We start from the raw sequence: 22,210 nt of genomic DNA on the forward strand, positions 1-22,210 counted from the left end.
TGTGATAAGGTGAAATGTAGCTCCAGTGTCTGGTGCTCGCTGGCTGTAACAGCATCTCCATATGGAATAGCTCAGGGTTCCAGTGGAGCTGCTGTTATCGGCGGAGAGACATCTCAACATCAACTGTTCAGAGGAGACTGCGTGAATCAGGCCTTCATGGTCGAATTGCTGCAAAGAAACCACGACTGAAGGACACCAATAAGAAGAAGAGACTTGCTTGGGCCAAGAAATATGAGGATTGGATATTACACCGGTGGAAATCTCTCCTTTGGTCTGATGAGTCCAAATTTGAGAATGGATGATCTCTGCATGTGTGGTTTCCACCATGACGCATGAATGAGGAGGTGTGATGGTGTGGGGGTGCTTTGCTGGTGACACTGTCTGTGATTTATTTAGAATTCAAGGCACACTTAACCAGCATGGCTACCACAGCATTCTGCAGCGATACGCCATCCAATCTGGTTTGCGCTTAGCGGGACTATCATTTGTTTTTCAACAGGACAATGACCAAGCACACCTCCAGGCTGTGTAAGGGATATTTGACCAAGAAGGAGAGTGATGGAGTGCTGCATCAGATGACCTAGCGTCCGCAATCACCCGACCTCAACCAAATTGAGATGGTTTGGGATGAGTTGGACCGCAGAGTGAAGGAAAAGCAGCCAACAAGTGCTCAGCATATATGGGAACTCCTTCAAGACTGTTGGAAAAGCATTCCAGGTGAAGTTGGTTGAGAGAATGCCAAGAGTGTGCAAAGCTGTCATCAAGGCAAAGGGTGTCTACTTTGAAGAATATAACATCTGAAATATATTTGGACTTGTTTAACACTTGTTTGGTTACTACATGATTCCATGTGTTATTTCATAGTTTTGATGTCTTCACTATTATTCTACAATCAAATCAAAGTTTATTTGTCACGTGTGCCGAATACAACAGGTGTAGTAGACCTTACAGTGAAATGCTTACTTACAGGTTCTAACCAATAGTGCAACAAAAGTGTTAGGTGAACAATAGTTAAGTAAAGAAATAAAACAACAGTAAAAAGACAGGCTATATACAGTAGCGAGGCTATAAAGGTAGCGAGGCTACATACAGACACCGGTTAGTCAGGCTTATTGAGGTAGTATGTACATGTAGATATGGTTAAAGTGACTATGCATATATGATAAACAGAGAGTATCAGCAGTGAAAAAAAGAGGGGTTGGGGGGGCACACAATGCAAACAGTCCGGGTAGCCATTTGATTACCTGTTCAGGAGTCTTATGGCTTGGGGGTAAAAACTGTTGAGAAGCCTTTTTGTCCTAGACTTGGCACTCCGCTACCGCTTGCCATGCAGTAGTCTATGACTAGGGTGGCTGAGGTCTTTGACAATTTTTAAGGCCTTCCTCTGACACCGCCTGGTGTATAGGTCCTGGATGATAGGCAGCTTAGCCCCAGTGATGTACTGGGCCGTTCGCACTACCCTCTGAAGTGCCTTGCGGTCAGAGGCCGAGCAATTGCCGTACCAGGCAGTGATGCAACCAGTCAGGATGCTCTCAATGTTGCAGCTGTAGCACCTTTTGAGGATCTCAGGACCCATGCCAAATCTTTTTAGTTTCCTGAGGGGGAATAGTCTTTGTCATGCTCTCTTCATGACTGTCTTGGTGTGTTTGGACCATTCTAGTTGGATGTTGATGTGGACACCAAGGAACTTGAAGCTCTCAACCTGCTCCACTACAGCCCCGTAGATGAGAATGGGGACGTGCTCGGTCCTCCTTTTCCTGTAGTCCACAATCATCACAATTACGTTGAGGGATAGGTTGTTATTCAGGAAGAAAGTCCAGGATCTAGTTGCAGAGGGAGGTGTTTAGTTCCAGGATCCTTAGAAATGTAGAAAATAGTAAAAAATAAAGACAAAACCTTGTATGAGTAGGTGTGTCCAAACTTTTGACTGGTATTGTAAGTAAAGTAAATTGTTTTCCATTGTAATGTGGATGTGACATTGCACCCTTCACAAAGTATCCTGTTCACTGTATCTGGTCTTTGTACATCACAGCCTATCTGCAATGATGCTACCTAAACAATGGGCCTGCAATAAACACACACACACACACACACACACACACACACACACACACACACACACACACACACACACACACACACACACACACACACACACACACACACACACACACACACACACACACACACACACACACACACACACACACACACACACACACACACACACACACACACACACACACACACACACACACTATATGACATGACTCCTTGAGACTTGTGATAACAGTACTTAAATGGTTTACTGTTGAATATTGTGTGTTTATGGCTGTGTGATAAGGTGTAGTGTAGCTCCAGTGTCTGGTGCTCGCTGGCTGTAACAGCATCTCCATATGGAATAGCTCAGAGTTCCAGTGGAGCTGTTGTTATGGGCGGAGAGACACCTCTGGTCGTCACCCTGGATGTACGGTGTAGACCTAAATCTACTGTATGTGACGTTGTCTATGTACTTGTATGTACTTGAATAGCACTTTCAATTCTCATGTATTTGTATAATGTTTCTTTTCACAATAAAGATACTGGTATTTATGGTAATTATCTCTCCTTGTCATGGTATCTGGTCTTTAACACAGCCTACCACATATTTGGGCCAACAATGAACACGCACATACACACACAATCATTCACAGCAGATGTTTATTTGGCTATCAGATGGGCCACTACAAAGCTGAGTCCATCTTTTAATGAATTGCAGAATAGGGAGGCCAAACCAGCAATGTGCAGCAGCTGTCACAAGACTGGGTGAGACGACGAGAAGTCAGGTATTAATTGGCTGTTACTTCATCATGATTCCTCACCATCATCTGAATGAGCAATCATAGGCCTACGCACTTCATTATTTCGCTGGGACATTTATTTTTGACGTTCACATTCCACTTCCTGCGTGTCTCACACACAGGCAAGTGTCAGCCAGCCGGTGAACGCGGCCTCAGAACACAAAAGGACAGGTAAAAGAGGACAGATATCCCTCCTTTTAACGGATAGCGTGTGTTTTTTTATTAAACGTTTAAGATAAATTACGCTCTCAACTCCTACAAAGATAGCTGTCTAGATACATTAATTCTCAAGGTAATGGGGTGGGATTTGTTCTTGGCGGTTGATTGGCTACTAGTAATAACTAGCGGGGGCGTGTTTGGCTAGTCAGGAAGGAGGAACGATCAACACTTCAAGACCTCGCCTACTTTAGCATCTCTAGCTAATGTTACTCTACTACTGTTTTATGTGATAGAGTTGCGCTAGCTACTTCGCCATCTCTCTCTTGTTTTCAGATCGAAAGTGACACTGCTGTGTCAAACCAGCTCAACATGTTCCGCAGTAGGGACAAAAAAACGCCTGAACAGTTCCAGGATGTTTCGCAAGGGTTGAAAAAACTATATCGGACTAAACTCTTTCCCCTGGAGGACACCTACCAATTCCACGACTTTCACTCACCGTCGCTCGAAGATGCCGACTTCGACAACAAACCCATGGTTCTCTTGGTCGGTCAGTACTCGACCGGGAAAACCACCTTTATTCGGCACCTGATGGAGCAGGACTTTCCCGGTATGAGGATAGGTCCCGAGCCGACGACAGACTCATTCATAGCCGTGATGCACGGTGACCAGGACGGGATGATCCCTGGAAACGCCTTGGTTGTCGACCCCAAAAAACCCTTCCGCAAACTCAACGCATTTGGTAACGCGTTCCTCAACAGGTAAATAAATACTCATGCCAAATTCCCAGGCCCCAGGGGAGCTTATGGCTGTCAGGAGACACCCATAAATGAGGAATTTAATAGGATCTCTATGGTAACACCTCTCTCAACATTCCATAATACCTCCCTCACAAGCCTCTGCATGTAGGGACTCTTTGAAACAAAACGATCTCTACTGTTCCTCCTCTCATTCCCCTTTATTTCATCACCACAACAGATTGTAGTATCTGTTCCATCCACCATGTCTGTTAACCCATCTGTAAAAGTCACCCTGCCAAGTTGAGACATCCTTTTACCCTTGGGCTGTTTGAACAGTATAACAATACCTAGCCTAATCTAAACTATAGTCACGACCTAGTCTGTCAGCATTGTTTAGCCTGTTTAGCCTGCAGCAGCACTGTAAGGTAAATGGAAAATAATGGTTCGTGTTTTGAGTAGCCAGGCAAAAGTAGCCAGGCAAAAGTGTGTTATCTGTCTTCTCCTTAGTTGCACACCCCAGGGCAGGCTACAGTTGCCACATCAGTAGTAACAGCTGGCCAACTCTCACTGAGGCTTCTGCCTGTTATGAGGCATTAGGAAATCCTAGTCAAATTGCAGTGCTGGTATGTTCTTTATGGTAGTGTGACAGCACAGTCAGTCAGCATCTAGGCTATGGCTTCTCAGGTCTCAGCTGGTCTTGTGTGTTGAGTTACTCATTATCATGATACATCAAAGTGATTCAGCAATCCAGACTGCTCTATGGCGCATTCTGACACCACAGTCAGTTGTTCAACGTGGCATTATGACAGCAATCGACTAGTCTGTCTGTTCTGTGGCTTCAAACACAACCTTGATGGATTGTGTATTTATTGTAGTGTCCTTTGCTGAAGTATCCTCTAGAGAGAAGGTCTATCTCCCCTCTGTGAGAGCTTTGCTGAAGTATCCTCTAGAGAGAAGGTCTATCTCCCCTCTGTGAGAGCTTTGCTGAAGTATCCTCTAGAGAGAAGGTCTATCTCCCCTCTGTGAGAGCTTTGCTGAAGTATCCTCTAGAGAGAAGGTCTATCTCCCCTCTGTGAGAGCTTTGCTGAAGTATCCTCTAGAGAGAAGGTCTATCTAGAGAGAAGGTCCCCTCTGTGAGAGCTTTGCTGAAGTATCCTCTAGAGAGAAGGTCTATCTCCCCTCCCTCTAGAGAGAAGGTCTATCTCCCCTCTGTGAGAGCTTTGCTGAAGTATCCTCTGTCCCCTCTGTGAGAGCTTTGCTGAAGTATCCTCTAGAGAGGTCTATCTCCCCTCTGTGAGAGCTTTGCTGAAGTATCCTCTAGAGAGAAGGTCTATCTCCCCTCTGTGAGAGCTTTGCTGAAGTATCCTCTAGAGAGAAGGTCTATCTCCCCTCTGTGAGAGCTTTGCTGGCACCACAATACACAGCATTCAAACAGATGGTCTGATAACCCTGGCCTTGTCTCTCTCCATGTTGGAGAGACACAGACTGACTGACTACAGGTTTTAGAGGAAGTCCTGTGCTCAACCTGGCGATGATGGGGGATTTCCTCAACCCCAGATTAGCTGTGGTGCCTCACACACCGCCATATGCTAGCTCAAGACACATGGGTCAACACTGATGCTGGATTAAACTCTTCCTCATCCCTGTTCTAGGGTACTACATTTCCCAGGATGCATATGTACAATTGATTTTTGTTGATTCATAGCCGTGAAGGTCAATGAGAGTCAATTGATAATTAGCCTTGCTTAGAGGCTAATTGATGAGATGAACAAGGCATCACAAGGCCCATGAGACGGGCTATTTCACAACAAGACTGATGACTTTTGTAACCGAGAGGGAGTAGTAAGAGTCAGCGGGAATGGGTTGGGGTTCCGTTTTACTGAACTCAGCCTGTTATTTCAGGACACTGACTGACTGCACATTTCTGCATGCGGGCTTCCAGTAACAGCTCAAAGTGAAATGTGTTGTAAAGTACGCAGGCCTACTTGTCTTGCACAGAAGTACACTCCACCACGTCCTCATCACTCATACAATGAATGGCAATGCTGATAGTATTTCTTCACTTTGGGAAGTTGAAGGTCTGACTGGTGGGGGCTCGGGGTGAGGGGGACAGCAGGATGTGAGTTACTATTTGAGTGTGTGATGGAGAGAGATTCTGAGGTTAGCCCAATTGTGTGGAAAATGTTAGATAAACGGGAAGGCTTGGACAGACTGCCACAGAATGTATAACATACGAAAAGCTGAAGTGGAAAAATGTACATTTTTGTTATACTTGGCAAATATTCTCGTTGTAATATGATACTACTCTACCACATGATCTCCTACCCTCCCCCATATTTCTTTGACTTGTTGTTTGGCCTTAAAGGTTCTCTCCCTCCCCCTCTCCAGTTGTAGGATAGATCTGCTCTCCTGGCAAAATGAAAGTTAAGAGCTTAGTTCTAGTAGTCTTGTAACCTAATGCCTGTAGCATAATGTCCGGGAATGTCTGTTCCCGAGGGAGCGGTGTCCGGGAATGTCTGTTCCCGAGGGAGCGGTGTCCGGGAATGTCTGTTCCCGAGGGAGCGGTGTCCGGGAATGTCTGTTCCCGAGGGAGCGGTGTCCGGGAATGTCTGTTCCCGAGGGAGCGGTGTCCGGGAATGTCTGTTCCCGAGGGAGCGGTGTCCGGGAATGTCTGTTCCCGAGGGAGCGGTGTCTGGGAATGTCTGTTCCCGAGGGAGCGGTGTGACAGCAGAGTTCTGGGTTGAGAAGGAATATAAATTGTAAAGCGTAACAATCCCCTTCTTTGTTCCTGCTTGAGGAAACTGCAGTTTTATGTTTGACTGACCTTGACCTCTCTCTCCAGATACAAAACATGTGATTATATCTGTCATTGTTTGCTCCAACTTTGTTGAAAAACCTTTACCTTTGGGGTGACTAATGCAAGATGACAACATCATGTGTTGTATGGGCTTGGACAGTGAATCAAGGTTATTCTATGGACAATTGAAGAAATTATGCAGCATTCAACTCAAACAGAAAACAGTTCTCTCCTTGTTTGAATTGAGCTTTGTTCCACTTCCAGTCAAACCATTCAGTTTCCATTTCCAGCAGTGACCGGTTGACTGGAAGCATAGTTTGGGCCTACATTATTAATGCCTAGTTTAGTTTCAAAATCCTCACCTCTCTCTCTCCTTGCAGATTTATGTGTGCTCAGATGCCCAACCCAGTCCTGGAGAGCATCAGTATCATCGATACCCCTGGAATCTTGTCAGGAGAGAAACAGAGAATAAGCAGAGGTCAGCCACACACAAACAATATATCACTGATATCTCAATAAATGTGTTAAGCCTGACAGTGTCAACCACTCAAAGCAGGTCAGAGTTAACACACGCCATTTAAAACTCACCTAAGAGGAGAGAATAGTATCAAATACTGTTTTTTTGTTTCTGTCAAGAGGAGTGCATCTAATCCAACTGTCTTGTATGACATTGGTCCTAGGAAGGGGAGCTGACTAGATGACTGAAATTCCCCATATCCCCTTATTCTGCATTCCTCAGATATTGCTCCGCCAATGTTTTCCTTATTGGCTGATTCTGCTGATTTTGTAAAATCATCATTATTGGGTCAGTTTTTTCCCCCCTACAAGTGAAAGAGGGAGAGGGATCCTACGGGGGGGTCGTGATACTGGAATACTGCATTCCTCCCGGCTATGATTCCACACACAGGGCTGACTGTATTGTCCATCAGCAGTATGACCGTGCCGGGGACTGGGTTAGAAGCAACACTTGGCATTGTGCGGCGACAGTGGGGAAGGCCTGAACATGGGTAGACTGTAGAGCAGGGGTGTAGTTGTCATTGTGGGGACACTTGGTACACTGTCTCCCACACACACTTTCCCCTGGTCCCCCCCACGACACACACACGCCCAAAGTGTCCCCCTGCAATGCATGTGCAGCAGAGCTGGTGCTGATTGTGTGGTCAGCTGCGTAGATGAGATTTTTAGACAGACTGACTGCATTCTTCTCAGATCAGATGACACCAGCACCAATCAAAACCATCATTCTCTATTTCTTTATTTTCTTTTCTTCTTAAAGAGCCTCGGCTCGCTGTGCCAGAACTCCCCAGGCTTCTGTTCAGAAAGGAAAAGGCCTCTCTGTTCCAATTGTTTTTCAGCCTGTTTCCTGTTGTTTAAATAGGTCAAAGAGGATGGAACTGAATACGTTATTTATTTTTATATGTATGTATTTTACCCCCCCCCCCCCAATTACGATCTTGTCTCATTGCTGCATTAGCAACGTTTTGAAACATGTTGTATATTGTCTATAGTTTCAGTGTGTTATTGTGAATTATAGTATCATGCTCGTGTCCAACCCTCAGAATACACCACAATCCAAGACCCCAAACCCTTTATTTTGTCTCCAACATCTCATCTTTCTCCTCAGTCTCATTTGGGGTTCCTCCTCAACATAATTATTGGTGTGTGTGTGTGTGTACCATAACCCTCCTCCCGTTGCATCTCTGAAGGGTATGACTTTGCGGCGGTACTGGAGTGGTTTGCGGAGCGCGTGGACCGCATCATCCTCCTGTTTGACGCCCACAAGCTGGACATCTCAGACGAGTTCTCTGAGGTGATCCGCGCCCTGAAGAACCACGAGGACAAGATGCGCGTGGTGCTGAACAAGGCTGACCAGATCAACACGCAGCAGCTGATGAGGGTCTACGGCGCCCTCATGTGGTCGCTGGGAAAGATCATTAACACCCCTGAGGTAAAATTTGAAAAACATTCATTTCGACAAATGTGCGTCCCAAATGGCACCCTATTTCCTATATAGTGCACCTATTTTAAACAGGGTCCACATAGGTCTTTCAAATGGCATGCTCTATATAGTGCACTACTTTGCCATGGTCAAAATTAGCACACTATTTTGGGAATAGGGTGCCATTTCAGATGCAGACAATTTAAAATGCATATAGAGTTGCCTTAGTCATCAGACTACAGTACAAGCATTAAGGATGTGAAGTGTACCGTCAAGTTTACCGTAAAGTCAACCAACTTATTTCCATTGTGGTCCTGCTGGGGCCGTGCCCGGCTACCCAGACTCGTTGCTACGGCCAAATGCTCCCCCACACCCATGGATGTTAGTTTTTTCTCAATGAGTCTGGATCTGAGTACTTATCTATATCTCTATCTCAGACACACAGTACCAGTCAAAAGTTTGGACACGCAGGGCTTTTCTTTATTTTTACTATTTTCTACATTTGTAGAATAATAGTGAAGACATCACTATGAAATAACACATGGAATCATGTAGTAACCAAAGCAACCAGCTTCATGAGGTAGTCACCTGGAAGGCTTTGCCAACAGTCTTGAAGGAGTTCCCACATATGCTGAGCACTTGTTGGCTGCTTTTCCTTCACTCTGCGGTCCAACTTATTTTAAACCATCTCAATTGGGTTGAGGTCAGGTGATTGTGGAGGCCAGGTCATCTGATGCTGCACTCCATCACTCTCCTTGGTCAAATAGCCTTTACACAGCCTGGAGGTGTGATGGGTCATTGTCCTGTTGAAAAACAAATGATAGTCCCACTAAGCTCAAACCAGATGGGATGGTGTATCGCTGCAGAATGCTGTGGTAGCCATGCTGGTTAAGTGTGCCTTGAATTCTAAATAAATCACTCTGTGTCACTAGCAAAGCCCCCACACACCACCACCTCCATGCTTCACGGTGGGAACCACACATGCGGAAGTCATCCATTCACCTACTCTGCGTTTCAGAGGCATGGTGGTTGGTACCAAAAATCTCACATTTGGACTCATCAGACCAAAGGACAGATTTCCACCTGTCTCTAATGTCCATTGCTTGTGTTTCCTGGCCCAAGCAATTCTCTTCTTATTGGTGTCCTTTAGTAGTGGTTTCTTTGCAGCAATTTGACCATGAAGGCCTGATTTCACGCAGTCCCATCTCAACATTAACTGTTCAGAGGTCTGTTACTTGAACTTTGTGAAGCATTTATTTGGGCTGCAATTTCTGAGGTTGGTAACTAATGAACGTATCCTCAGCAGCAGAGGTAACTCTGGATCTTCTTTTCCTGTGGTGGTTCTCCATGAGAGCCAGTTTCATCATAGCGCTTGGTGGTTTTTGCGACTGCACTTGAAGAAACTTTAGAAGTTCTTGAAATTTTACTGGATTGACTGACCTTCATGTCTTAAAGTAATGGACTGTCATTTCTCTTATTCTCTTATTTGAGCTGTCCTTACCATAATATAGACTTGGTCTTTTACCAAATAGGGCTATCTTCTGTTTACCAAACCTACCTTGTCACAACACAACTGATTGGCTCAAACGCATTAAGAAGGAAAGAAATTCCACAAATTAACTTTTAGCAAGGCACACCTGTTAATTAAAATGCATTCCAGGTGACTACCTCATGAAGCTGGTTGAGAGAATGCAAATAGTGTGCAAAGGGTGGCTACTTTGAAGAATCTCAAATATATATAATACATTTTGATTTAACACTTTTTGGTTACTACATTATTCCATATTTGTTATTTCATTGTTTTGATGTCTTCACTATTATTGTACAACGTATAAAAATTAAAATAAAGAAAAACCCTTGAATGAGTAGGTGTCCAACTTTTGACTGGTAGGGTATATATGTTTGATTTATTTAACTAGGCAAGTCGGGTAAGAACAAATTCTTATTTACAATGACGGCCGTACCCGGACAAACCCCAACCCGGACGACGCTGGGCCAATTGTGCACCACCCTATGGGACTCCCAGTCATGGCCAGCTGTGATACAGCCTGGAAACAAACCAGGGTGTCTGTGGTGACACCTCTAGCACTGAGATGCAGTGTCTTAGACCGCTGCACCACTCAGGAGCCCATATATTTATTTGTCTTTATTGATTTATGTGTATTGTGGTCCTTAGGTGGTCAGGGTGTACATCGGGTCGTTCTGGGCCCAGCCTCTCCTGATCGCTGACAACAGGAAGCTGTTTGAGGCTGAGGAACAGGACTTGTTCCAGGACATTCAGGGGCTGCCCCGGAACGCAGCGATACGGAAACTCAACGACCTCATCAAAAGGGCACGGCTGGCTAAGGTGAGGGAAGGGGTCCAGATCTTTGTAGGAATGTATGGGGGTATAGGAAAAGCGAAGGAAGTGGAGGGCACTCAACCAACGGGAGTCGATGTGCAACATTTATTTAAAAAAATATATATTATTGAAAAGGTGTAACACTCGCTCACCATTATTAACTCGTTGTTCTAATTAAGCTAAATGAAAAGAATGGGACTTGGAATAAGGGAATATCCAAGAGGGCACTTTTGCAGAGAGGAGCAGCGTTAAAGCTAGTAGTATTTTGTTGTGGGCCAACAGGTAGATTCTCCAAGATGTTTGAACCCTTGTCCATGTCTACATCCTCAACTAGATGGTTTATTATGGCAGAATATCAGTCTGGTCAATAGCTTGTTTCTATAGGTTGTGTGAACTTTTAACCTTTGTCCAGGTCCATGCCTACATCATTATCTCTCTGAAGAAGGAGATGCCCAGTGTGTTTGGAAAGGAGAACAAGAAGAAGGAACTGATCGCCAACCTGGGAGAGACGTACCTGAAGATAGAGAGGGAACATCAGATCTCCCCTGGAGACTTCCCTAAACTCAAGAAGATGCAGGTGAGATGGAGCCTCTGAATCCACATCTAGTTTAGCCTTTGTTTCCTCAGAGAAATGTTGCTGGAATATTTTCCGTACACACCACAGGTTAATCAATGTGACTATAAACTGAGGTCTTATCCCGTCCTCTATTATGTTGTTGAAGTAATGAAGACCATCCAATGATGAATATATTATTTGTTACTGACATCTGACCTTTAACATACACTGCTCAAAAAAATAAAGGCAACACTTAAACAACACAATGTAACTCCAAGTCAATCACACTTCTGTGAAATCAAACTGTCCACTTAGGAAGCAACACTGATTGACAATACATTTCACATGCTGTTGTGCAAATGGAATAGACAACAGGTGGAAATTATAGGCAATTAGCAAGACACCCCCAATAAAGGAGTGGTTCTGCAGGTGGTGACCACAGACCACTTTCAGTTCCTATGCTTCCTGGCTGATGGCTGATGTTTTGGTCACTTTTGAATGCTGGCGTTGCTTTCACTCTAGTGGTAGAGACGTAGTCTACAACCCACACAAGTGGCTCAGGTAGTGCAGCTCATCCAGGATGGAACATCAATGCGAGCTGTGGCAAGAAGGTTTGCTGTGTCTGTCAGCGTAGTGTCCAGAGCATGGAGGAGCTACCAGGAGACAGGCCAGTACATCAGGAGACGTGGAGGAGGCCGTAGGAGGGCAACAACACAGCAGCAGGACCGCTACCTCCGCCTTTGTGCAAGGAGGAACCGGAGGAGCACTGCCAGAGCCCTGTAAAATGACCTCCAGTAGGCCACAAATGTGCATGCTCAAACGGTCAGAAACAGACTCCATGAGGGTGGTATGAGGGCCCGACGTCCACAGGTGGGGGTTGTGCTTACAGCCCAACACCGTGCAGGACGTTTGGCATTTGCCAGAGAACACCAAGATTGGCAAATTCGCCACTGGCGTCCTGTGCTCTTCAAAGATGAAAGCAGGTTCCTACTGAGCACATGTGACAGATGTGATGGAGTCGGTAGACACCGTTGACCACTTTCTGCTGCCTGCAACATCCTCCAGCTTGACTGGTTTGGCGGTGGGTCAGTCATGGTGTGGGGTAGCATTTCTTTGGGGGGCCGTACAGCCCTCCATGTGCTCAGACCCCTTGTGAGACCATATGCTGATGTGGTTGGCCCCGGGTTCCTTCTAATGCAAGACAATGCTAGACCTCATGTGGCTGGAGTGTGTCAGCAGTTCCTGCAAGAGGAAGGCATTGATGCTATGGACTGAATCCAATTAAGCACATCTGGGACATCATGTCTCGCTCCATCCACCAACGCCACGTTGCACCACAGACTGTCCAGGAGTTGGTGGATGCTTTAGTCCAGGTCTGGGAGGAGATCCCTCAGGAGACCATCCGTCACCTCATCAGGAGCATGCCCAGGCGTTGTAGGGAGGTCATACAGGCACGTGGAGGCCACACACACTACTGAGCCTCATTTTGACTTGTTTTAAGGACATTACAGGATCAGCCTGTAGTGTGGTTTTCCACTTTCATTTTGAGTGTGATTCTAAATCTAGACCTCCATGGGTTGATAAACTTGATTTCCATTGATAATTTTTGTGATTTTTGTTGTCAGCACATTCAACTATGTAAAGAAAAAAGTATTTAAGAATATTTAATTAATTCATATCTAGGATGTGTTATTTTAGTGTTCCCTTTATTTTTTTGAGCAGTGTAGTAAACAACTCCACTCTCCCTCGTATCTATAGGAACTCCTGGCTGGCCACGACTTCTCTAAGTTCCCTACCATGAAGCCCAAGCTACTGGAGGCTGTGGAGGACATGTTGGCCAACGATATCGCTCGCCTCATGACCCTGGTCCGCCAGGAGGAAGCCGCCATGCCCTGCCAGGCTGTCCACGGAGGTGCCTTTGAGGGCACCATGTCCGGCCCCTTCGGTCACGGCTACGGAGAGGGTGCTGGGGAAGGCATCGATGAGCTGGAGTGGGTGGTGGCCCGGGACAAACCTTCGTACGATGAGATTTTCTACACGCTGTCACCGATTAATGGGAAAGTGTCGGGCGCGGCAGCCAAGAAAGAGATGGTGAAGTCCAAGCTGCCCAACACTGTCCTGGGCAAGATCTGGAAGCTGGCCGACGTGGATAAGGATGGTTACCTAGACGACGAGGAGTTTGCATTGGCCAATCACCTGATCAGAGTGAAGCTGGAGGGACATGAGCTGCCGGGTAAACTTCCGGAACACCTGGTGCCACCTTCTAAACGCCACCAGGAGATTGATATGGGAGAGTGATGTGGGGCTGGGAGGAAGGGGGGGACTCAATCTGTTGAACCTGGGGAGGGCTGGGTTAGGGAGGGGTTGTTTTGCGTTGTGGGGGAAATGTTAATGAATATTTGCTGAGGGAGGGTTGGGCGGGTGCAGAGTAATGCAACATAATGTGTTGAAGCTGCGTGAGGAGATGGGAAACGGGTTAAAGACATTTAAAATATACTGTCCATATGTTGATCCAAAGAAACATAATGAACTTGTTCTTTTTGGAGAAAAAAAGATTCTAACTTAGAATTGTTTTATCTATATTTTTGTATTTCCTGTCGGTTTACTATGAGATGTTTTCAAATGCTTCTGTTTTATTTTCTCCGATTTAATAAACATTTAATATTTATCCCAATTAAGTAGTGTATGTTGGAAACTCTTATTTTGAAATGTTTACCTATATTGAATTGAATACATAAGTGCCCCCTGTAGGTGAGAACCGGTCACTGTCAGCTGAGCTGGACACAAGCACCTGAGGACAGGACTCCACTTGTGTATCTGCTTGTTAAATGTTTTGACCAAGGGTGTAGAGATACAGCTGTAGGCCTACTGATCAACTGAAGATACTGACAGAGAAAGAAGGAAGTGATTCTGAGATTCTGGAACACATTCATGGTGAACATGTGGAGATCATTTAGAAATCTGGAAGCACAATTGAGAAAGTTCCAGAACTTTGACACATATAAAGAGAAACTTTTGGGTTTAAACTATTGAAGCTTTCAAAAGCAGGTTTTAAACTACTAGACTGGTTTTACCTCAACCCTAGATATTGTTGGCATGTCTAGATGTGCCAGTTTAGCATAATTCAAATTTTCTTATTTCCATATATTTGATTCAAACTGTGAGCACTTGAGAGAGTAACCAAATGTTTACACTTCCACTCAAACTAAACTCAGCAAAAAAAGAAATGTCCCTTTTTCAGGACCCTGTCTTTCAATGATAATTTGTAAAAATCCAAATAACTTCACAGATCTTCATTGTAAAGTGTTTGAACACTGTTTCCCATGCTTGAACCATCAATTAATGAACATGCACCTGTGGGATGGTTGTTAAGACACTCGGCTTACAGAAGGTAGGCCATTCAGGTCATGGTTCTGTAAACTTAGGACACTAAAGAGGCCTTTTCTACTGACTGAAAAACACCAAAAGAAAGATGCCCATGGTCCCTGCTCATCTGCGTGAATGTGCCTTAGGCATGCTGCAAGGAGGCATGAGGACTGCAGATGTGGCCAGGGCAATAAATTGCAATGTCCGTACTGTGAGACGCCTAAGACAGCAGTACAGGGAGACAGGACGGACAGCTGATTGTCTTCGCAATGGCAGACCACGTGTAACAACACCTGCACAGGATTGGTACATCCGAACATCACACCTGTGGGACAGGTACAGGATGGCAACAACTGCCTGAGTTACACCAGGAACACACAATCCCTCCATCAGTGCTCAGACTGTCCGCGAGAGGCTGGAATGAGGGCTTGTAGGCCTGTTGTAAGGCAGATCCTCACTGGCAACATCGCCAATGGGCACAAACCCACCGTTGCTGGACCAGTCAGGACTGGCAAAAAGTTTTCTTCACTGTCGAGTCGCGGTTTTGTCTCACCAGGGGTGATAGATGGATTTGCGTTTATCGTCGAAGGAATAAGGTCTACTCTGTTGCGGGATCGATTTGGAGGTGGAGGGTCCGTCATAGTCTGTGGCGGTGTGTCACAGCGTCATTTGACTGAGCTTGTTGTCATTGCAGGCAATCTCAACGCTGTGCGTGACAGGAAAGACATCCTCTTCCCTCGCGGTACCCTTCCTGCAGGCTCATCCTGACATGACCCTCCAGCATGACAATTCCACCAGCCATACTGCTCGTTCTGTGCGTGATTTCCTGCAAGACAGGAATGTCAGTGGTCTGCAATGGCCAGCGAAGAGCCCGGATCTCAATCCCATTGAGCACGTCTGGGACCTGTTTGTTCGGAGGGTGAGGGCTAGGGCCATTCCCCCCAGAAATGTCCGGGAACGTGCAGGCGCCTTGGTGGAAGAGTGGGGTAACATCTCACAGCAAGAACTATCAAATCTGTTGCGGTCCATGTGGAGGAGATGCGCTGCAGTACTTAATGCAGCTGGTGGCCACACCAAATAGTGACTTATTTTGATTTTGACCCCCCCCCCTTTTGTTCAGGGACACATTATTCCATTTCTGTTAGTCACATGTCTGTGGAACTTGTTCAGTTTATGTCTCAGTTGTTGAATCTTGTTATGTTCATACAAATATCTACACATGTTCAGTTTGCTGAAAATAAACGCAGTTGACAGTGAGGACGTTTCTTTTTCTGCTGAGTTTATGTACTTGATTGATTGCACTTGACAATGTTTACTTTTTCACAACTCACATACCATTATGATGAGTTACGCAGAGGTACTCTGATCTGATTTCCTGTGTGTTAGTCTGTGCATGTATGTTTACTGTATAACAGACTCATCTGCTGTTTGAATGCAGCACGTGGGTTATTTTACATCTGTAGAAGCAGCTGTGGCTTTACACCTTGAAGCTTGTTTTTGTGCTCTGTTTCACCTCTTAATATTTGAACTTGATGCCCATTCCACACAAAGGTTATACCTACTACACAATGGTGACTGCACTTGATTTCTTCTATGTTTCCTTTGTGTCTCCATGACAGCTCGGAATTTGTCTGCATCTTTATCCCCTTTAGAACCTGATTTTGAGGGTTTATGTTATCTTTCGCTAGCATCAAACACACACGCCTTGTGTCAAACAGTCAGCTAGGGGCCCAGCATGAAACTCAGACTGTGTGATACTCTGTCATGCTCTGACCCTGTTCCACATGATCCCAACAACATGCCTCTGGTGAGACAGGATTAGGTTTGAACTGGTTTACACTGTTTTCATTTTGATTGGGACTTGGCCAATCTCTTGAGTTATTCCTACACGCGATGTATATGTTACTGTTCTACTGACTGACCTGTAAATGCTATAGTTCCTCTTGTGAGTAATGGATATGGGTGAGATACTGTTGCAAAAGTTTCCACCAATCCAGTGCTTGTGGCGTGTTTGTAATCGGCCCCTGTATGTCTGTGTTGAAAGCATCTGTACAGCACACTTAAACTAGAACAATCTGTTAACCGCTCAAATGATCTTGCTTCTATACTTCAAAGTCATCATAATAACAATAGTAGTAGAAAGCTATCAGTATTCTAAAGTAAACCAACAGCACATTATGTAAGACATGTGACAAGACACTAATTAGCCATTTCAAACATCTTCCTTAGCATCGCTTGGTGTTCTTCACACTCTTGATTAAATAGAACAGATAACACGCCATGCACAGTAGAGTATGTCAAAAATAACCTTGCCACTCATAACATTGACTCCACCATGGCCTGAATGTACAGCCGAGAGAGACCCACCCAGTTGTCCGGTTTAAACCACTCTTCAAAAGCAGTATTTCAGTTTTAGAACACATTGTGCAAAGGGTGCTAGAATGGCTACGGTGGTGTGAAGTGAGTCGATGTGCATATCGTCCTCTTAACTCAACCCTTATCCTCCGACTGCCTCTCTTTCTCTTCCCCTGTCTCTTCCTCTGTCTTTCTCTTCCCCTGTCTCTCTCCCTCTGTCTTTCTCTCTCTCCCTATGTCTTTCTTTCCCCTGTCTCTCTCCCTCTGTCTTTCTCTTCCCCTGTCTCTCTCTCCCTCTGTCTTTCTCTTCCCCTGTCTCTCTCTCCCTCTGTCTTTCTCTTCCCCTGTCTCTCTCTCCCTCTGTCTTTCTCTTCCCCTGTCTCTCTTCCCCTGTCTTTCTCTTCCCCTGTCTCTCTCCCTCTGTCTTTCTCTTCCCCTGTCTCTCCCTCTGTCTTTCTCTTCCCCTGCCTCTCTCCCTATGTCTTTCTCTTCCCCTGTCTCTCTCTCCCTCTCTTGCTCTTCTTCCCCTGTCTCTCTCCCTCTGTCTTTCTCTTCCCCTGTCTCTCTCTCCCTCTGTCTTTCTCTTCCCCTGTCTCTCTCTCCCTCTGTCTTTCTCTTCCCCTGTCTCTCTTCCCCTGTCTTTCTCTTCCCCTGTCTCTCTCCCTCTGTCTTTCTCTTCCCCTGTCTCTCCCTCTGTCTTTCTCTTCCCCTGCCTCTCTCCCTATGTCTTTCTCTTCCCCTGTCTCTCTCTCCCTCTCTTGCTCTTCTTCCCCTGTCTCTCTTCCTCTGTCTTTCTCTTCCCCTGTCTCTCTCCCTCTGTCTTTCTCTTCCCATGTCTCTCTCTCCCTATGTCTTTCTCTTCCCCTGTCTCTCTCCCTCTGTCTTTCTCTTCCCCTGTCTCTCTCTCCCTCTCTTTCTCTTCCTCTGTCTCTCTCCCTCTCTTTCTCTTCCCCTGTCTCTCTCTCCCTCTCTTTCTCTTCCTCTCTTTCTCTTCCCCTGTCTCTCTCTCCCTCTGTCTTTCTCTTCCCCTGTCTCTCTTCCTCTGTCTCTCTCTCCCCCTGTCTCTCTCTCCCTCTCTTTCTCTTCCCCTGTCTCTCTCCCTCTGTCTTTCTCTTCCCCTGTCTCTCTCCCTCTGTCTTTCTCTTCCCCTGTCTCTCTCTCCCTCTCTTTCTCTTCCCCTGTCTCTCTCCCTCTCTTTCTCTTCCCCTGTCTCTCTCTCCCTCTCTTTCTCTTCCCCTGTCTCTCTCTCCCTCTGTCTTTCTCTTCCACTGTCTCTCTTCCTCTGTCTCTCTCTCCCCCTGTCTCTCTCTCCCTCTCTTTCTCTTCCCCTGTCTCTCTCCCTCTGTCTTTCTCTTCCCCTGTCTCTCTCCCTCGGCCCCATAGACCTAGATAGACATTGCATCATTGTATCTGTCCCATTATGCCGTCTGTGAGAGCATGGGCAGTGCCATTGAGGCCATCTCTCTACCTCCATCAGTCCATTTCTGTCACACTGTCCTTCTCTGAATGTACCTCGGCCCCATAGACCTAGATAGACATCGCAACATTGTATCGGTTCCATTATGCAGTCTGTGAAAGCATGGGCAGTGCCATTGAGGCCATTGATGTTGCACATCATTTTGAAAGTCATGCATTTTCTTCTTCTACTACTTCTATGAGTTGGCAAACCAACTGAAAGGGTGCACTGCCATCTATAGTGTGTTGTTAGAACAGGTATAAAGCCAAGGTTGGCAATTTACTGCCACCTGCAGTTCTGGAATGTTTCCTCACCAGTATCATTCATTGGCTGATCCCTCCTGATGACCTGGATGGAATTATGTGATCCGTCTTTAACCCATATAAAATCCCACCCAGTCGACTACTTCAAAATGGCACTAGAAGCAGCCAGGGGGGTTTGTAACACGTGTGTGTGTGTGTGTGTGTGTGTGTGTGTGTGTGTGTGTGTGTGTGTGTGTGTGTGTGTGTGTGTGTGTGTGTGTGTGTGCGTGCGTGCGTGTGTGTGTGTGTGTGTGTGTGTGTGCGTGCGTGAGAGAGAGAGAGATGGTATGTTATGTCTGGGGCGCATGTCTAGTTCCAGTAACCATACAGGTAGCATAGTGGTTAGAGCATTGGGCCAGTAAGGAAAAAGGTTGCTGGATCGAATCCCTGAGCTGACAACGTAAAATCTGTAGTTCTGAGCAAGGCAGTTAACCCACTGTTTTCCCAGTGCCAAAGATGTCAATTAAGGCAGCCCCCCCCACCTCTGATTCAGCGGGGTTGGGTTAAATGCACAAGACACATTTCAGTTGAAGGCATTCAGTTGTACAACTGACTAGCTATCCCTCTTTCCCACACATGACTAATATAACTCATGACTCCCTGAAGTTACTGAGGTTCGGGTGATGCATGTTAAGTCATGACTTTGTGTCCTTGAACAAAAAAAGACATGTTGTTACATGATCACAAGGCTGTTAGGATGGGGAATAGTAAATTGCAAGCTTGTTTGACTAGCCAAAACTCAAACCATAGTATACACTAAAAGGACAGGGAGTTCATTTAGGAATTTCAATTAGATTACATTTGACAAAACACAGATATACAACATGAACACATCTAATAATAACACATGTAACACTTTGTTAAACTTGTAACGTGTGTAACGGTTCTCTTGTGGTGAAGGAGAGTCGGACCAAAATGCAGCGTGTAGATTGCGATCCATGTTTATTCAACAAACGTAACACAAATCTATATTAAACACTACAAAACAATAAACGTAACGAAAACCGAAACAGCCTAATACTGTTGCACATACACACAGAATAAGGACACTAAGGACAATCACCCACAAAACCCAACACAAAACAGGCTACCTAAATATGGTTCCCAATCAGAGACAATGACTAACACCTGCCTCTGATTGAGAACCATATCAGGCCAAACATAGAAATAGACAAACCAGACACACAACATAAAATGCCCACCCAGCTCACGTCCTGACCAACACTAAAACAAGGAAAACACATACGAACGATGGTCAGACCGTGATAACGTGTGTAATAACAGAGGAAGACAGAAAGGAATGATAATGTTTCATGAGGAAGACAGAAAGGGATGATAATGTTTCATGAGGAAGACAGAAAGGAATGATAATGTTTTATGAGGAAGACAGAAAGGGATGAGAATGTTTCATGAGGAAGACAGAAAGGGATGATAATGTTTCATGAGGAAGACAGAAAGGGATGATAATGTTTCATGAGGAAGACAGAAAGGGATGATAATGTTTCATGAGGAAGACAGAAAGGGATGATAATGTTTCATGAGGAAGACAGAAAGGAATGATAATGTTTCATGAGGAAGACAGAAAGGAATGATGTTTCATGAGGAAGACAGAAAGGAATGATGTTTCATGAGAAAGACAGAAAGGGATGTGAATGTTTCATGAGGAAGACAGAAAGGGATGATAATGTTTTATGAGGAAGACAGAAAGGGATGATAATGTTTTATGAGGAAGACAGAAAGGAGAGCTTAAAGGAGCTAAGTGCCTAAAACGTAAGACCAGACGATGGGAAGATCTTAATTGCATACTCCTCGCGTCCTATTTCCTCGTCTCCTTCTCAAAACCCATTTGATTTGAAAGCCAAAGGTCCCGCCCCTCTGACCTTCTCCACCAATGGGTTTTGAGAAGGAGACGAGGAGCGAGGATGCAAGGAGTATGCAAGTTTCAACATGTTTCTTTGGGAGGGACCCCAGATCACCCAACAGACCTCAGTGGTTCCTGGACGTGATACAATATCCCAATAGGATGGAATTTCAGGGTGAGTACCCACAAGCTAGGACATCCCTCTTCAACCTATTTCTCTCTTCTGTTACACTAATGATCTCTATTGATATTTTGCTCAATTATTAGAGAGTTATTATAGAGGTTTCTTTCTATTTCTTAAATCTCATTGAATAAATCAATAAATCAAATAGAGTCCAATCATCTCAGTCCAACTCCGGCAGAGCAGGAACGGGTCAGAAACTAAACAAGAGAAGGACGGAGGTGCAGTACAGTGATTCACAGGCCATTCATCAGGTAGAAGGGTGGGAGAACAGAATCCATAGTTTAATCTCAATTGATTGAAAATCCAACCTTTCCTCCCCTACACTGTCACTTCCTCGTCAAAGACTTGACAGGTGAAAACAATATGGTGGAAGCTCATCATTGCCTGGACTGGCTTCTCCTGGTGAGTTCTTCCAGAACAGTGCAGTGAAAGAGAGGAAGCAAGGTGAGGACAGATCTTTCAGACAGTTAAGAAGGAGCCCATAGTTGGGTGTGTCAGTGAGCCTCTGGAAATGTCCTTAAGTAACCTCTTGCAGCCTCTTGCAGCCTATGACCCAAGGTCAGCTGGAATGGAACTAGGAATTTGGTCTTGTCCAGTAGGGGAAGGGTCTTCTCACGGGGGTAATGCTCTACATTCACCTTTGCAGTTACAGCACACAAATAGACAACTGTTAGCATTCCTTGCATTTTATTGGACGCAATAATTTACCATAATGTTAAGAGCAGCAAAATTGCTCACAGGTAACTTGTTTGGGAATTTAATACAAATACACTTCATGTTTTCTTGTCACTCAAAAAAGCATAACAGAAGAACATTACCACCTTATTATAGACCACTAGAATGACTATAGAATAGAACAATAGACTATAATAGAAGAACCAACCAAGGATTTCTTTTAGTTTGAAAGGCATCACCTCCATAGATTTCTCGAAGGGAGGCATTTTTCTTCTCGGGGTGATTTTTCTTCTTTCTGTTTATCGTTGTCTCTGATTGGGGACATTATTTAGGTAGCCATTTTCCCTTTTGTGTTCGTGGATTCTTGTCTATGTGTAGTTGCCTGTCAGCACTCGTTTGTATAGATTCACGGTTCGTTTTGTTATTTTGTTATTTTGTTCAGTGTTAATTCTTTTAATAAATAAGAATGTACGCATACCACGCTGCACCTTGGTCCCACGCTGCACCTTGGTCCCACACTGCACCTTGGTCCCACGCTGCACCTTGGTCCCACGCTGCACCTTGGTCCCACGCTGCACCTTGGTCCCACGCTGCATCTTGGTCCCACGCTGCACCTTGGTCCCACGCTGCACCTTGGTCCGA

The 22,210-nt window shown here is 45.2% G+C and overlaps 1 protein-coding gene across 1 annotated transcript; it reads left to right on the forward strand.

Annotated features, from left to right (window-relative positions):
• The first annotated feature begins 2,882 nt into the window (after positions 1–2,882).
• Positions 2,883–14,043, forward strand: LOC124011383 (EH domain-containing protein 1-like). The gene is made up of 7 exons (XM_046324701.1): positions 2,883–3,011; positions 3,333–3,757; positions 6,914–7,011; positions 8,240–8,481; positions 10,649–10,819; positions 11,226–11,390; positions 13,128–14,043. The coding sequence occupies exons 2-7, from the start codon at positions 3,369–3,371 to the stop codon at positions 13,665–13,667; spliced, it is 1,605 nt and encodes a 534-aa protein (XP_046180657.1). The 5' UTR covers positions 2,883–3,011; positions 3,333–3,368; the 3' UTR covers positions 13,668–14,043.
• Positions 14,044–22,210: the final 8,167 nt, after the last annotated feature.

Source organism: Oncorhynchus gorbuscha, linkage group LG23 (assembly GCF_021184085.1).
Source record: "Oncorhynchus gorbuscha isolate QuinsamMale2020 ecotype Even-year linkage group LG23, OgorEven_v1.0, whole genome shotgun sequence".
NCBI lineage: Eukaryota > Metazoa > Chordata > Actinopteri > Salmoniformes > Salmonidae > Oncorhynchus > Oncorhynchus gorbuscha.